At 35.2% G+C, this 17,174-nt stretch overlaps 1 protein-coding gene across 1 annotated transcript in view; it reads right to left on the reverse strand.

Moving 5' to 3' along the window:
* The window catches only part of THOC1 (THO complex subunit 1), a 61,174-nt gene that overhangs the window by 28,042 nt on the left and 15,958 nt on the right, over positions 1-17,174 (reverse strand). The window contains exons 8-11 of the mRNA XM_058692559.1: positions 15,312-15,394; positions 12,692-12,765; positions 4,034-4,142; positions 1,747-1,878 (exon numbers count right to left, since the gene is read on the reverse strand). Coding sequence (XP_058548542.1) covers positions 1,747-1,878; positions 4,034-4,142; positions 12,692-12,765; positions 15,312-15,394 — 398 coding nt within the window. The remainder of the gene's footprint in view (positions 1-1,746; positions 1,879-4,033; positions 4,143-12,691; positions 12,766-15,311; positions 15,395-17,174) is intronic.

The following is a 17,174-nucleotide window of genomic DNA, read 5'->3' on the forward strand; positions in this document are numbered from 1 at the left end:
CAAAAAGAAGGTCTTAGAGAAGTAGGTTTTCCTGGTCTTTCAATGAGAATGTCTATTTTGTCCATAGTCTTGAGTGCATTTAGCTGGATATAAAATTCTAGATTGACAGGTTTTCTTCTTTAGAACTATAGCATTTCACCACTATCTTCTGGTATCTGTTAACTGTTAGAAATTGGCTAACAAACAGCTGTTCCTTTCTAGTATATTTGTCTTTTTTTTTTTCCCCCTTTAGTGGCTTTTAAGGTTGTCTCTTTTTCTCTGCAGTTATAGCATGATGTACTGAAGTATTATTTGTAGCACACATTTAATCTTCGAACTTGGTATTACCTTTAATTCTTTTCAATATACTTTTCCCTCTATTTTGTTCTTTAATAGTTGCTGAAATTTCTCAGTCAACCACACATTGCTCTCAACTGCTCTTTCACATTAACAAGCTAAAAAACCCTGTCTCTGTGTCTTCTGGGTAAACTTAACATTACCTAACATTCATTAGTTCTCTTTTCATCTATGTTCAAGCTATAGTTTAATTCTGTATGTTCTGCTTTGGTTTTGATGATCACATTTTTCATTTCTAAGTCTCTCAGTTGTCATATTGAACCATTCTGTTTCATTTCTGCCTGTTTCAGTTTCACAATTTTTTATTTAGTCTCAATGGATGCTATATAATCAATTATCTCTTTGATTATCCAAAACATGTATTTTTAAAGTCACGATCAGGCTGTGTATCTGGAATAAATACACGTGTATCCCAACAGTTGATTTGGTTGGTGGTATTTCCTAGTATTGAATTTCTTTATAAATTTTGTGAATCATATTGTAATTAAATTGTAATTTATCAGAGATTTGAGTGAGAAGCTTTTGTTTGGAATGTTTGTTTACTTTCCCTTCTTTCTCTGTACATCCTTTCTTGTCTAGGAGTTTTCCATTTGATTCCATGAGGGTCCCTGGAACCAAGTCTGGAAAAAGTCTTAAGATGAATTCTTGGAGCAACTATTTTATTAGTATATTGAAGATATCACATATTTAGTCACAAAGCTAGCAGACATAAAGCTTGACACAAATCTGTGTCTTTGTTATCCCTAGACCCAGAGTCTCCTATGAATCCACTGCCCTTGGCAGAATACTATTAATATTTTGTCTTAGCTTCTTTTTAAAAGAAGGTAAATTTCAACCTCAGTCCCTGGCTTCAAGCAGTGAATCTGGCTCTGGCCCCTGGTCCCACATGAAACATATCTGGTGTCTACTACTTGTAGCCAAACTCCTGGCTACCACTTGTAGTCAAACTCCTTGTAGCCAAACTCCTAATACAATTATCATTGCATTTGTAGTCAAATGCTCTACCCCTGAGCTATACCCCCCTTAGCATTGCATTTGAATAAAATTTACTTATTAAGCTGTACAAATAAGATTACAGAGAACGTTTAAACACCTTATTTGTACCTAAGGGACAAACTAATTACAAAATATTATCTTCAATAATGCAAATTAAATCCTAACTTGAGGTTCAAAATATATGCACTTGAAAGTAATTAAACTGCAAAATAAGCCTACAAAACAGAAAATGCAGAACTTCTTTCACTTCTGAAATCAAATTAGTCTTACTTGTGGAAGGAAGACACAAGATTCTCAAACTAATACTAACCAGCTTTAACCAAAAATAAACATTTCTATTAAACTTAAAAACAAGATCAGCTAAATAGAAAAAAAGACGAGTACTTATGCTTAGTGAAAAAGAAAAATTTGTACCTTTTCACTTGTTAAAAATTTTGCAAAATACACATGTTCTCCTCCTGCTTTTAATTCTTCCATCTTTTTCCTGGAGGCCTGAGTATCATCTAATTTATAACTCTTAAAAACAGCTAGAACTTCTTCAGAATACTGCAAAGTAAAAATACCAATTAGTTTTATTTGGCATTGTGGCCCAATAAGTTTTTAAGTGCTTTTCTATATCAAAACACCTAGAATTTACTCACAGTTAACCATGAATGCATATTGTAAAGCATATTAAACAAGAAAAACCATGACGGGAAAATGGGAGTAAAACTACTTGTTATGAGATTTCATGGTATTGTAAAAGTTGGGATAAACCCTCTACTCCTGAAGAAATATCATTTCTTATATAGTTTGTGTAAGGGGCAAATAGAGAAAGTAATGCTTTGAGATTATACAGAAATTTACCATTGAAATTAGCTGTTTAACCAGCTGTGGAAAACATTCAAGCATTTCTTGTGCTAAAATGCTGTGACCAAATAAGACAATGATGTTGAACCCTATCTAGTAACAATTCCAGATGATTTCTCACTCACCACTTAATCTGAATACACACCATGCCACTTTTAAGAGCTATGCATTCACATTGGATTTTGACTACAACTGAAAAGGACAACTGATCTTTAAGTAGCCAACAAAAAGAAATATAGAGAATTCTTTTTTTTTTTTAATTTTTTTTTTTTTAATGTTTATTTATTTTTGAGACAGAGAGAGACAGGGCATGAACAAGGGAGGGTCAGAGAGAGAGGGAGACACAGAATCCGAAGCAGGCTCCAGGCTCTGAGCTGTCAGCACAGAGCCCAATGCGGGGCTCAAACTCACGGACTGTGAGATCGTGACCTGAGCCAAAGTTGGCTGCTCAACCGACTGAGCCACCCAGGCGCCCCCAGAGAATTCTTATAAAACAAAGGCTAGCCATTTTTTTCTGATAGTTTGTAAACCTTTAAAAAATTTTTTTGTTTAAGTTTATTTTGAGAGGGAGAGAGAGAGAGAGCACCTGTGGGAGCAGGGGAGGAGCAGAGAGAGAGAGGTGGAGAGAGAATCCCAAGCAGGCTCTGTGCTGCCAGTGCAGTGACTGACACAGGGCTTTAACTTATGAACTGTGACATCATGATCTGAATCCAAATCAAGAGTCTGATGCTTAACAGAATGAGTCACCCAGGTGCTCCAACTTAAAACAAATTTTTTTTGTTAAGATTTTATTTTTAAGTAGTCTTTACACTCAAAGTGGGACTGGAACTTAAACCCATGAGGTCAAGAGTTGCATGCTCTACTCACCCCTAAGCTTGTTTACCTTAAAAATAAAACTGCCAGTTATTTTACCAGCAAAAAAAAAAAAAAAAAAAAGAAAAGAAAAAGGGTTTATTTGGGAATAGCTGAGAATTGCAATCTGGGACTAGCAAACTACCACAAAGCCAGGCACAAATTTTGGGAGAACAAAGTAGAAGAATGCTCTTTTACAGAATAAAGGAGGTGTTCTGAGGGGCTGTTATAAACTAAAAGTCCACTGGAATAAACTGGGAGTTCAAAGTATAGTGGTTTCTCATTGGCTAAACTGTCGCTATCTCTCACTGGCTGGGCTGTTGCTGGGAGAGGAAGAAATCTTCATGCTGCTGGGACAGTAAAATAGTATAGACTGAAAAGGTCTATCTCTTCCAGCTGGGTCTGAAATTAACAACTAGTGCTGAGTGTAAGAGTTCCCCCTGTTGGTTTCCTGATTCTTCCATTCTAAATGAGGTTTCTTTTTATTAATTTTCACAGGCTATGTGGCTCATGTGGTCTCAGTCACACTACTCAAGTCTGCCATTACGGCACACAAACAGCCATAAGTAATACATAAATGAATGAGTGTGGCTGTGTGCCAATATAACTACGAAAACAAAGAGAAGACTGGATCTGGCCCATGGCCATAGTTTGCAACCCTTGTTCTAAAAGGATACTTGAAATAATTTTGTGCAAAGTAAAGACAACATATTTGGCAAATATTCATCAATTTGTGTTGATAATACTATGTAAAAAAAAATCAAACCCCAAGGCTGTAATTGCTAACTTTGAAATCCCTAGCTCATTTATAAACAACTCCACAAAATTGGCGGTTTAAATACTAATTTACAATTTAGCTTCTGCATTATATTATAAAATAGGCATAAAAACCTAAGAGGTAAAATTATACAATAAAAAGTATGCTGGACAAGAGTCAAGTTTTGCCTCTGCCATAGCTGTAAAACATTGACTTTTGGGTAGTACGTAACTGGCAACTCACCTTAAGAAAAGTTTTCCATGAAATCTTCTCATAGCATTGCACAGGATTCCTGAAGTAATCTTGAAGTGACCAGAATTTTCGATACAGGTTGTAATCAATTGGGATGGAGCTAATAAAATAAATGTTATATTAAATAAATCATTTAAATTTTTTTAGAAATATCTAAGTGCTCCTAACTTTTCTTAGGTCATAAATCCCTTTAAGAAGCTGATGACAGCTAAGCCCCTTTACCCAGAAAAGTGCACGTTCATACTTAAACTTTTATAAACAATTTCAGGGGATTCATAGACTCTAACAGATCCACTTTACAGTAGCAGAATGCCTGAATTTTGGCCCAATACATGATTATTCAGAATTAAAGACTATGTTTCCTAACCTCTCTTGCAGCTATGTGTGGCCATGTGGTTAATTTCTGGCTATTTGGGAGAAGTCATATGTGCAATTTTGGGGCCATGTTTTACCATTTTCCTATTTCTCTTTCTGCTGTCCATAATGCAGATATGATGATGAGCCACATGGACTATAGGGAAAAAAAGGAAACACCAAGATATGGTGGGATAAGAAGTTAGGAAGAACATAGGTCCCTAGACAATCTTCCTGAGAAGTGATATTCTACCAGCTCTGAACTGCCTGTCTCCAGACTTTAACATAAGAAAGAAATCAACTTCCATGTTGTTTAAACTAATGTCACTTTGAACCTATGCTAAAAGACATGGCATCAGACAAGTACATATCAACTCAGTATTACAAAAGTAGGCATTTTCTTTAGTGTTTTTATTATGGCATTACTAATTCAACCTGTAATTTGTTACAAATCTGCAGTGTCAATACACATTCTATTAATTTTTAAATTTACAAAAATCATTACACTATGTTTTAATTTTAGAAGTTAAACATTTCAGGGGTGCCTGGGTAGCTCAGTCGGTTGAGTGTCCAGCTTCGGCTCAGGTCACAATCTCACGGTTTGTGAGTTCGAGCCCCGTGTCAGGCTCTGTGCTGACAGCTCAGAGTCTGGAACCTGTTTCAGATTCTGTGTCTCCCTCTCTCTCTGTTCCTCCCCTGCTGATTCTCTGTCTCTCTCTCTCAAAAATAAATAAACATTAAAAAATTGAAAAAAAAAAAAAGTTAAAAATTTCAGACTTTTTTATCTAAGAGATTTTTGTTTTAACAAAATCCTCTATATCATTCAAAATAGCCATTATATAATGTAAAAAAATGCTTGAGGTATGAACTATTTCATATCCTCAAATATCCAAATTTTCAACATCACCTCTGTAAAATTAATTTTGTGTGTACTACCTTACCCCATTCTTTCTAAATAAACCTTAATAAATTGAACCTATGGATTATAGTTAGTATTTTCTCTAAGCTTCATGGCCATACAAATATTCCAAGAAAGATTGTAATTTTACGTGCAGAACAGGAATGGGGGCTTAGTGATCCACAAAGTCTTATGATCTTAAGAGTCTTGCATTCTCTGTTCTGGGCAATAATAGAACGTTAATCTTCCACTCTTCATTTTTGACATGGATATATTAAAAATTACTTTTTTGATGACAAGGGAGTGACAGGGACAATATTATAAAGCATTTTAAAGGATTATAGTAAAATAAAATGAGTATAATTTTCATTATGTACTTTAAGAAGTTTTTTGGGAGGGATAGGGTAATATTTAAAAGACTGAAAAGTGTCTTACTTCCTTTTTATACAAGGATAGAGTAGAAAAGTAAAAAATAATTTGCTAGTGTAAAAATCAGTTTTCTACAGAAATGTCTGAAAAGGCATTAGTTTTCTAAGAATGACAAAGGGAAAAGTATTTTAGCAAAACATGTGGAAGCACACTTGATGAAGATTCTCACCATAGTACTTTAATTCATATGATTAAGATTACAAACTACAAGACAGTATCATAAAATACTTGTCTAAAGAATTTCATTAAATTTATAATCAATTAGCACATCAATTAAAACAACCACATACAGTAACAGATTACTTATCTTACAGTCACACTTCTGACAACTCTAACTGTATGGAACAAAGGTGTGAACTTGGAAATAATTGAAAAAAGTCCTTGGTCTGCAAGGAAATAGCAGTCACAAAGTGCATGAACTTCATTTTACAAAAGAGGCTGAAATTATGCTTGAATTATGCTTACCCAGATTACAACGGCTTTGAATTATGTATAAAGGTTAATAATTTAGCAAGCTAGCTAATTTTGATAAAAGAATGCTAACTTGGTAGAGCGACTACTAGTATTTGAAATATGTGGACCTTGCTTCAAATCAATAATGAAGAATACTGGCAACTTTTAATTGACCAACAGCCAGCTCCTGCCAAAAGTTTTATCAAGAACTGGCAGTGTTCAAAAGAATCTAATGGGCATGTTAACTTTTACTCTTTCTACATTCTTTCCTAGTAACTTTGAAAACAGGAAAACAATGATCTGAACACCAACTGACATCAACTGTTTTCTATAACTGAAGCAATTTCATTGATTTACAAGATTGTAAGTCTGGGTTTTCTACATATCAAGTTAAAAAAAAAAAAAAGGCCACAAAAGGAACATTTTCCAAAATGTGCAATTGGAAAAAAGAAAAGCCATGTATAAAATAAATTATTTATATTCCTCAAATAATACTATAACCAGTATTTGTGTAGTTCCATACATTTAACAAATAAGTTTTTTGAAACAAAATGGCTTTTGAAGATTTTATATAGTTTTATATATAGTTATACGCACACACACACACAATGATACTCAGTTACCACATATAAGAATGTAATAAATGCCTCTTGAAATGCAGTACAAGGAAAGTTTGCCCTTAAGAAATGGGAGACTACCAGATACACAACCTAACCTTACACCTTAAAGAGCTTGAAAAAGAAGAGCAAATAAAACCCAAAACAGCAGAAGACAGAAAATAATAAAGATTAGAGCAGAAATTAATGCTATCAAAACCAAAAAACAGTAAAACAGATCAATGAAACCAGAAGCTGGTTCTTTGAAAGAATTAACAAAATTGATAAACCACTAGCCAGTCTGATCAAAAATAAAAGGAAAGGACCCAAATAAATAAAATCAAGAATGAAAGAGGAGAGATCACAACCAACACAGCAGAAATAAAAACAATAAGAGGAATATTATGAGCAATTATACACTAATAAAATGGGTAATCTGGAAGAAATGGACAAATTCAAAAATATATCTACCAAAACTGAAACAGGAAGAAACAGAAAATTTGAACAGACCCATAACCAGTAAAGAAACCGAATTAGTAATCAAAAATCTCCCCAAAAAAACAAGAGTCCAGGGCCAGATGGCTTTCCATGAGAATTCTACCAAACATTTAAGGAAGAGTTAACACCTATTCTCTTGAAGCTGTTCCAAAAACAGAAATGGAAGGAAAAATTCCAAACTCTTTCTGTGAAGCCAGCATTGCCTTGACTCTGAAACCAGACAAAGACCCCACTAAAAAGGAGAACTATAGACCAATTTCCCTGATGAACACAGATGCAAAAATCCTCAACAAGGTATTAGCCAACTGGATCCAACAACAGTACATTAAAAAATTATTCACCACAACCACGTGGGATTTATACCTGGGATGCAGGGCTGGTTCAATATCTGCAAAACAATCAATGTGATCCATCATGTCAATAAAAGAAAGGACAAGAACCATATGATCCTCTCAACAGATGCAGAGAAAGCATTTGACAAAATGCAGTATCCTTTCTTGATAAAAAACTCTCAAGAAAGTAGGGATAGAAGGATCATACCTCAAGATCATAAAAGCCATATACGAAAGACCCAATGCTAATATCATCTTCAGTGGGGAAAAACAGAGCTTTCTCCTTAAGGTCAGGAACAAGACAGGGATGTCCACTCTCACCACTATTATTCAACATAGTATTAGGAAGTCTTAGCCTCAGCAATCAGACAAGGCAAAGAAATAAAAGACATCCAAATTGGCCAGGAGGAGGTCAAACTTACACTCTTCGCAGATGACATGATACTCTATATGGAAAACCCAAAAGATTCCACCAAAACACTGCTAGAACTGATTCATGAATTCAGCAAAGTTGCAGGATATAAAATCAATGCACAGAAATCAGTTGCATTCCTATATACCAACAATGAAGCAACAGAAAGAGAAATCAAGGAATTGATCCCACTTACAATTGCACCAAAAACCATAAAATACCTAGGAATAAATCTAGCCAAAGAGGTTAAAAATCTGTACACTGAAAACTATAGAAAGTTTATAAAAGAAACTGAAGAAGACACACACACACACACACACACACACACACACACACACACAAATGGAAAAATGTCCCATGCTCCTGGATAGGAAGAACAAATATGGTTAAAATGTCAATACTACCCAAAGCAGTCTACATATACAATGCAATCCCTATCAAAATAACACTAGCACAGAGCTAGAACAAACAATCCTAAAATTTGTATGGAACCAGAAAATACCCCAAATAGCCAAAGCAATGTTGAAAAAGGAAACCAAAGCAGGAGGCAACGCCAGACATCAAGCTGTATTACAAAGCTGTTATCATCAAGACAGTATGGTAATGGCATGAGAACAGACACTCAGATCAATGGCACGGAACAGAGAACCCAGAAATGGACCCACAAACGTATGGCTAACTAATCTTTGACAAAGCAAGAAAGAATATTCAGTGGAATACAGTGTTTTCAGCCAGTGGTGCTGGGAAAACTGGACAGCAACATGCAGAAAAATGAACCTGGACCACTTTCTTATACCATACACAAAAATAAACTCAAGATGGGCGAAAGACCTAAATGTAAGACAGGAAGCCATCAAAATCCTCGAGGAGAAAGCAGGCAAAAACCTCTCTGATCTTGGTCACAGCAACTTCTTACTCAACACGTCTCCAGAGGCGAGGGAAACAAAAGGAAAAATGAACTATTGGGACCTCATCAAAATAAAAACCTTCTGCACAGTGAAGTTAAGAATTAGCAAAACTAAAAGGCAACTGACAGGGCGGGTGGGGGGTGTGGCGCGCCTGGGTGGCTCAGTCAGTTAAGCGTCTGACATCGACTCAGGTCATCATCTCGTGGCTTGTGGGTTCGAGCCCCGTGTCAGGCTCTGTGCTGGCAGCTCAGAGCCTGGAGCCTGCTTTGGATTCTGTGTCTCCCTCTCTCTGCTTCTTTCCCAGCGCACACTCTGTCTGTCTCTCTTGAAAATAAATAAACATTAAAAAAAAATTTAAAAGGCAACTGACAGAATAGGAGAAGATATTTGCAAACAACATATCAGATAAAGGGTTAGTATCCAAAATCTATAAAGAACTTATCAAACTCAACACCCGCCTCCCTCAAAAAAAAAACAATCCAGTGAAGAAATGGGCAAAAGACGTGAATAGACACTTCTCCAAAGAAGACATCCAGATGGCCAACCGAGACATGACAAAAAGGCTCACCATCACTCATCATCAGGGAAATACAAATCAAAACCACAATGAGATACCAGAGACCTGTCAGAATGGCTAACATTAACAACTCAGGCAACAACAGATGTTGGTGAGGATGTGGAGAAAGAGGATCCCTTTTGCACTGCTGGTGGGAATGCAAACTGGTGCAGCCACTCTGGAAAACAGTATGGGGGTTCCTCAACAAATTAAAAATAGAACTACCCTAAGACCCAACAATTGCACTACTAGGTATTTATCCAAGAGATACAGGTATGCTGTTTCGAAGGGACACATGCACCCCTATGTTTATAGCAGCACTATCAATAATAGCCAAAGTATGGAAGGAGCCCAAATGTCCCTTGATGGATGAATGGATAAAGAGGTGGTGTGTGTGTGGAGTATTACCCAGCAATCAAAAAGAATGAAATCTTGCCATCTGCAACTACGTGGATGGAGCTAGAGGGTATTATGCTAAACGAAATTAGTCAGAGAAACATAAATAGCATATGATTTCACTCATATGAGGACTTTAAGACACAGAACAGATTAACACGAGGGAAGGGAAGCAAAAATAATATAAAAACAGGGAGGGGGACAAAACATAAAGGACTCTTAAATATGGAGAACAAACAGAGGGTTACTGGAGGGTTTGTGGGAGGGGGGATGGGTTAAATGGATAAGGAGCATTAAAGAATCTACTCCTGAAATCACTGTTGCACTGTAGGCTAACTAACTTGGATGTAAATTTAAAAAATTAAATTAAAAAAAAAAAATGGGAGACTACATTTAATCAGAGAATGAGAATTATGTAACCATCGTATGTTCCTTTATTGTTTCAGTTCCAGAAACCTCACCTCTTAATTAATGCTTGATAGCAACAACAATCTTATTCCAAGTTGCTAATTATAATCTCCTACCTGTAAAAGCTTCTGATCTTTTATTTTTAGTTGGCCTGGTATTTACTGAGGTGCCTCATAGAAGAAATTTTAAAGTAGTATTAATATATGACTACTAAGACATTTTTACAGTTGAGGCACTAAAAGTAAAAAAATTCCTCTCCTCTCAAAGTTCCATTCCATGCTGTCCCTCTCTTTTCCTTCAGGGTTAAACATAGAAAGAGTGGTCTACACTCAATGTCGCCATTTCCTTACCTTCCTTTCATGTTTTGACCCACTGCAATTTGCCTTCTAACTTCACCATTCCACAGATACTTTTGGATTTTATATCCAAACAAAGCAAATGTAACTACTTATTATGTATGCAAACCATAACAAATTAGAGGTGAGAGTTACTATCTAAAATAGAATGTTCTGTAACTATTTTAACCAAGATGTTCTGTAACTTGACATATTTTTTAAATGTTGAGCTGATGATTTTATAGAATGTTACACTTATATTTTTTTAATACAAAATTCTTTATTGGTGTATTTAGCCAAATGTGAAATGGACTTCATACTGTAGATATATGGGTAATGTGTTCTTTGTAAATTGCAGTGCCTAAGACAATCTGGTGATACAGTTGGTCACAAAGTAATTCCCCAAACAATCTCTTCCTCCATTCAAAAAATAGTGAAGGGGATTAAAAGGTATAAACTTGCAGTTTTAAAATAAGTAAGTCACTGGGATATAAAGTATGGCACAGGGAATACAGTCAACAATATTGTAACAACTTTGTATGGTTGACAGAGGATAGTTAGATTTATACTGGTGATCACTTCATAATGTATATAAATGTTGAATCACTATGTACCCACCTGAAACTAATGTAATAATGCATGTCAACTACATTTCAATAAAAAAGAAAAAGGGTTAGAAAAGTATGATTGTGACAGACTGAGAGGCAGCTGAGTATTGAATCCTTGTACCTGTGGCTACTTCATCAACATAACCAAAGGGGATGACTTGTCTATACAGGCTGAGTTTAACTAGACAAAACTACACTGGACAGTTTGTCTTTGGGGGCTCTTTTTACATTTCAGGCTCCTATTATGTTGGAGACTACTACCTTGGCCCTTTAAATTCGATGTTCAGGCAAGACCCCAAAAGTATACTATCCATAATGTCCACAAACAAATAGATGTCTAAAAAAACCCCCCAAAACACAACTATAGCTAATAATAACTACTGAATAAACACTGTTCTAAGTTTTCCATATATCACTATAGATAACATCAGCAAGTATGACAACAAGGATAGCCACTGTGTATCTTAATAGAACATGTCCAAGCAGCATCTTCTTTAATATTCTCAATGAGCAGGTAGGTGGCACTACTACATTTTAAAGATACTGAAACTGAGTTGCAGGGAAGTTAAGTAACTTGCTTAAGGTTATATGACTAGGATTGGAATTAAGCCTGGAGCCACACTACTTTCAATGCTTCTTTGGAGATACATGTTTGAATCTGAAATCTGGGATGCCAGGAATATGTCTCCCTGTGTGGATACTGGAAACTCTTCCTGACCTTTTGGAAATTTAATTGCAATTAATGGTATCTTTTGTCACTGCAGATACCTGGATGTGAAAGTTTTCCTTCCCACCTCCCTTTTCTCTTCTTCATTGCTTCTAACCATCATTAGGAAGAAATAATTTGGAAAGAAAGTAAAGAGTTAGCATATGAGATAAGAAACAAGAGATGGAGCAGGAAGGGGAGAAGAAGGGAAGGCTTCTTATTTCTCCTACTTCATCAAAAAGTCAGCCCATTATCCATAGGCCCTATCCACAGGTCCACAAAGTTAAATGGAAGGAAAAAGAGAGGAGTGCCTAAGTTGCCCATTGTTGGCTTTCCAAATTTTAGGCATATGCATAAAGTAGGCCATGTAAATAATGAACTGTCCACATGCAATTCAGAAACCAACTAAAAAAGCCTATTAGTGATTTAAAATTTGTAACTTTAATATACATAAAAATTACAAATAAATCTATAAGCAGGATTTCCTTCCTTGTCTACATCTTGATGGTAGCTACTGAATAAACACTGTTCTAAGCACTTTCCATATATCACTATACATAACATCAATGAGTATGGTGACAATAGGATAACTACTGTGTATCTTAATAGACCATATCCAAGTAGCATCTCCTATAATACTCTCAATGAGCAGGTAGGTGGCATTACTACATTCTAAAGACAATGTAACTTGACTTACTTAGTACATAGTCATTAAGGTGTTAGCTCTGTAGATCAAGAAACTTGAACTTCAAAAACTCACCAAGTTGTTGGAGCTTCATCATCTCCCATTTCACCTTCTTCTACATCCATTCCTTCTTCTCTATCCTCAGTATGCTAAATTTAAAAACATGCATAGCCTGTCATGAAGCAGTTGTCAGGCAGAAGGCAAATACTAGAATAACATCATTCATACACTGCTAGACAAACACTGTTAGAAGTCTAGCTGCACTTCTGCCTAGACCTACAGTTAATTTTTAAGGCAACAGGAATTCTATGTGACAGGGATCTGAGAACTCAGAAGCAGTATGACAATGATATAAGATAGCTATGAAGATACAGTAAAGTTTTAAGACAGAATTTTTCCACACATGGTTTCTAGATTCCTTTGCAAAGAAAGGGCCTATGGCTAAATACATTTTAGAAATATATACAATGAACTTTTAGAGAACTGAGAAGACCATTAGTATATTAAGGACTCTAAGAATCGTAGTAAATAACCGTGTTTTTGTCCCCAGCTTTAGTTTGACCAAAGAAATCCTCCCCCAACTGCACAGAGAACTCTTATTATTGGGGAATATTTTAGGGTATGCTGAGTGCCTAGCTCTATATTGAGAAATTCAAAATAACAAGTTTACAGAGAATAGTTCAAGAAGTACTGAAAGATATATGAAGGCGAGAGACAAGATTTTAAAAAATCTTAAGTCAACATCACTTCCAAATTGATAATAATTACATTTAACAAATTATATAAGGTAGTCTAATTTACAGTGAGATGTTAGTTATATTTAATTGATATTTTTTAAAGATTTATAACTTGTTCCTAAATTAAGAATCGGTGCTGAATGTACAGAAATTTGCCAGAAATCTGGACTATCTTCTGGATATATCATAAATAATCTTAAAAGGGGCGCATGGGTGGCTCAGTCGATTAAGCAGCTGACTCTTGGTTTCAGGTCAGGTCATGATCTCATGGTTCGTGAGCTTGAGGCCCACATTGGGCTGCATTGACAGCGTGGAGGCTGCTTGAGATTCTCTCCTTCCCCCTCTCTCTGCCCCTACTCCACTCACACTCTATCTCTCTCTCTCAAAAATAAACACTGAAGAAAAAAAAAAACCTTTAAAAATAAAGTTGATTATACCTGATGTCTTTTAAAAAATCAGTGGGCAAATGATGGATTATTTAACAAATGGTTCTAATTATACTTGGAAAAAATAAAATTATAACTCAGTTTATTCCATACTCCAACATTCATGCTGGATTAAAGATTTACAAGAAAAATTAAATCATAAAAGCATCAAAGAAAACAAAGGGACTTCTATAATCTGCAGAGTAGAAGCCTTTAGCATTGACACAAGGCCAGAAACAATAAAACAAAAAGACCAAAAACATTAATATTATATCCATATTTAAAAGTTCTACACAGGGGTGCTTGGGTGGCTCAGTCGGTTAAGCATCCGACTTCAGCTCAGGTCATGATCTTGCGGTTTGTGAGTTCAAGCCCCGCATCAGGCTCTGTGCTGACAGCTCGGAGCCTGGAGCCTGCTTTGGATTCTGTGTCTCTTTCTCTCTCTGCCCCTCCCCCACTTGTCCTCTGTCCGTCTCTATCAAAAATAAATAAAATGTAAAAAAAACCAAAAATTAAAAGTTCTACACAGCAAAGGCACCATAAGTAAAGTTATAAGAAAAACAATAAACAGGAAAAAATATCAACAAAATGATAGGCAATGAATTAGTAATATTCTGTCTGAGTAGAACTACACAGCAGTAAGAAAAAGACATTTCAACAGTAAAATGGGCAAATGGCAAGAATAGGTAATTCTCTTCCTCACTGCTTCTAATTGTCATGGAAGAAAAATAAATTCCAATAAACATACAGCAAATCCCTCAACTTCATTAATGACCAAGCAATGTAAGTTAAAACAAAGAAGATTTACTTTTTAAGTATATTATCAATTAAGCAAAGATTTTTAAAAATTGATTAATTCCCAGGGGTGGTGTGTGGCTGTGGGTACACATTCTCTATGTATCAATGGTGATAGTATAAGTTTGGGTATACCTTTCTGAGAAGTAATTGAGTGCAGCTATCAAAATGTGACATATGCATATATTCTGACACAGCAATTTCACTTATTGGAATTTATCCCTAAAGAGACACCCGGATAATTTAGCAATGATATACACAATACTATTCACTGTAATGCTGTTAACAATTATCCACCATTAGAAATTATCTAAATGCCTACTGACAGCATTATAATATATATCCACTTGAAAGACTCATCATGAACCATTAAAAAGACACAGATCCAAATGTACTGATGCAGAAATGCATCCATTTTATACTGTCCAAAGAAGAAAATGGATTGCAGAACAATATGTATTATATGATCTCATTTTTGGAATAAAACTACACACACAGTAAGTCCTGTAAAGACAGACAGAGAATGCTAAGAGTGGTTATCTTTGGGCCTTGGATTTTGGGGTAGCCATACTTTCTATTTTAAATATTTCTATCTGATTTGCATTTTTTGCATAGAACATACATTATGTCTATAAATTAGAAATAAAGGTTTTAAAATTTTTGGTGACTTAGAAGGCCCAGTCACAGGAGTTATCTTAGTAACAAACTTATGTTTGTTAAATTTTGTATCAGCCTCACCTTCTGACCCAGGGTGCTTTCCTGCTCATTGGTATTGAAAACAGTGACATTTTCCAGATTAAATTGACTCTGCAAGTTAAGACCTATTAAAAAAAAAAAAAAAAAAAAGATTTTCAAAGCAAATCCACCAAACACCTAAATGTGTTTAAGAATATAACTTTGTTGTCACATAACCAAAACAAAGAAAATGATAAATCCATAATTAAACAAAAGATCAAGTCAGACCCACACCTGGTTTTCAAATCCTTTCTAAAATTCATTTCTTTAAGGTGCCTTTAGATATCCAGAATTCTACATATATAACAAATACAGTTGTCCCTGTTATTACTGAAAAATCTAGAGCAATTTTACAGAGTGCAATATGTAGTAATTTATAGTTTTGCTAAAGCACAAATAAAAATTGTATTAAACAAAAAGTGAGCATGTATAACAACATATATAATAAATACGCTGCAGTTAATGAGTGCCAGGTTTCTCACTGTCAAAGAAAGAACTTATAAATAAGAAGGAATATTGGTACTGGATTAAACTCAGAAGTATCAGTATGATCTCATGGTTTTTGTTGTTGGTCATTTAAAAATACATACATAGACACATATTAATATAGATGTGTGTGCATATAGATCTTTCCTAGGTCTGTCCACCAAGTGAACCCAGAGCAGTGATACTCTTAGATATCTAGGGCCCAGATCTTGGCTTCTAAATACCATTCTTAAATAAAAGGAATCAGGCTCTTTGGAGAAGTGGGTGATTCTAGGGTTGGGGTAGGGAAAACACAGATGAGCTCTATTTTCTCATACCAGGAAAACATGAAAGAGCTCCCTCCAATGGGCAAAACCAGAACAATCTAAATAAGAAATTAATTACACTATGGGATTATAATCCAGACAATAAAATATCCACAAATTCACACTGAAACAGATGACTGAATTAATAAGTAAATAAGGGAGAGCAGACAACTCTTCTGCATGGAAGAATCCCAAGTAATAGATGTAGAAGGAATAAAAGAAATAGAAAACCAACAACAGGACAACCTAAAAATCATTGCTGTAGGCAAATTCACTGATGAAAACTAAAATTAGTGGGTAAAGATCTAAGGAGAAAAAGAGTATGTGCACAGCCTCAAAGTATTTCCCTTCAAATATTAACTACAAAGGCAAAGAGTGTAACTTAGCAACAAAAAAATATGATGACCATGGATACCACCACCAGTAATAGTATATATCAACATCATGTTGAAATGATGCAGTGAGAAGGCCACATCACCTCTGTGGTCTTGCCCTAAATCTGTATCCTCAATCTAATTACAAAAAAAAATCAGACAAAGTTAAATTGAAGGACATTCCGCAAAATACCTGATCAGTACTCTTCAAAAGCATCAAAGTCATGAAAAAAATAAGCAAAGAAATAAGAACTGTCACTGACTGGGGAGAGTAAAGCAACATAGCAATTAAATGGAACATGGGATGCTGGGTTGGATCCCTGGACAGAAAAAAGAAAAATAGTGATAAAATTGGTAAAATCCAAATAAAGTCTTAGCATAGTTAATAATGCTGTACCAATGTTGATTTTTTAGTTTTGGCAACTATATTGTGATCATGTAAGAGGCTAACATTAGGTGAAGGTTGTTAATTCAGGTACTCTCTATATTATCTTCCCAACTCTTCTTTAAGTCTAAAGTTATTTCAGTACAAAAGTGAAAGTGGAAAAAACTATGCTAGATCAAGTCATTAAGCTAGTGAATGAATCTGGTTGCCCATTTAGCAGTGACTACTTAAAATACATTTGTCTATTCTCTATTTATTATTCAATATAGTACATGCCATAATTCTCATTAAATCAATAATTTCAGTCAGACTTCAC

Source organism: Neofelis nebulosa, chromosome 11 (assembly GCF_028018385.1).
Source record: "Neofelis nebulosa isolate mNeoNeb1 chromosome 11, mNeoNeb1.pri, whole genome shotgun sequence".
Classification (NCBI taxonomy): domain Eukaryota; kingdom Metazoa; phylum Chordata; class Mammalia; order Carnivora; family Felidae; genus Neofelis; species Neofelis nebulosa.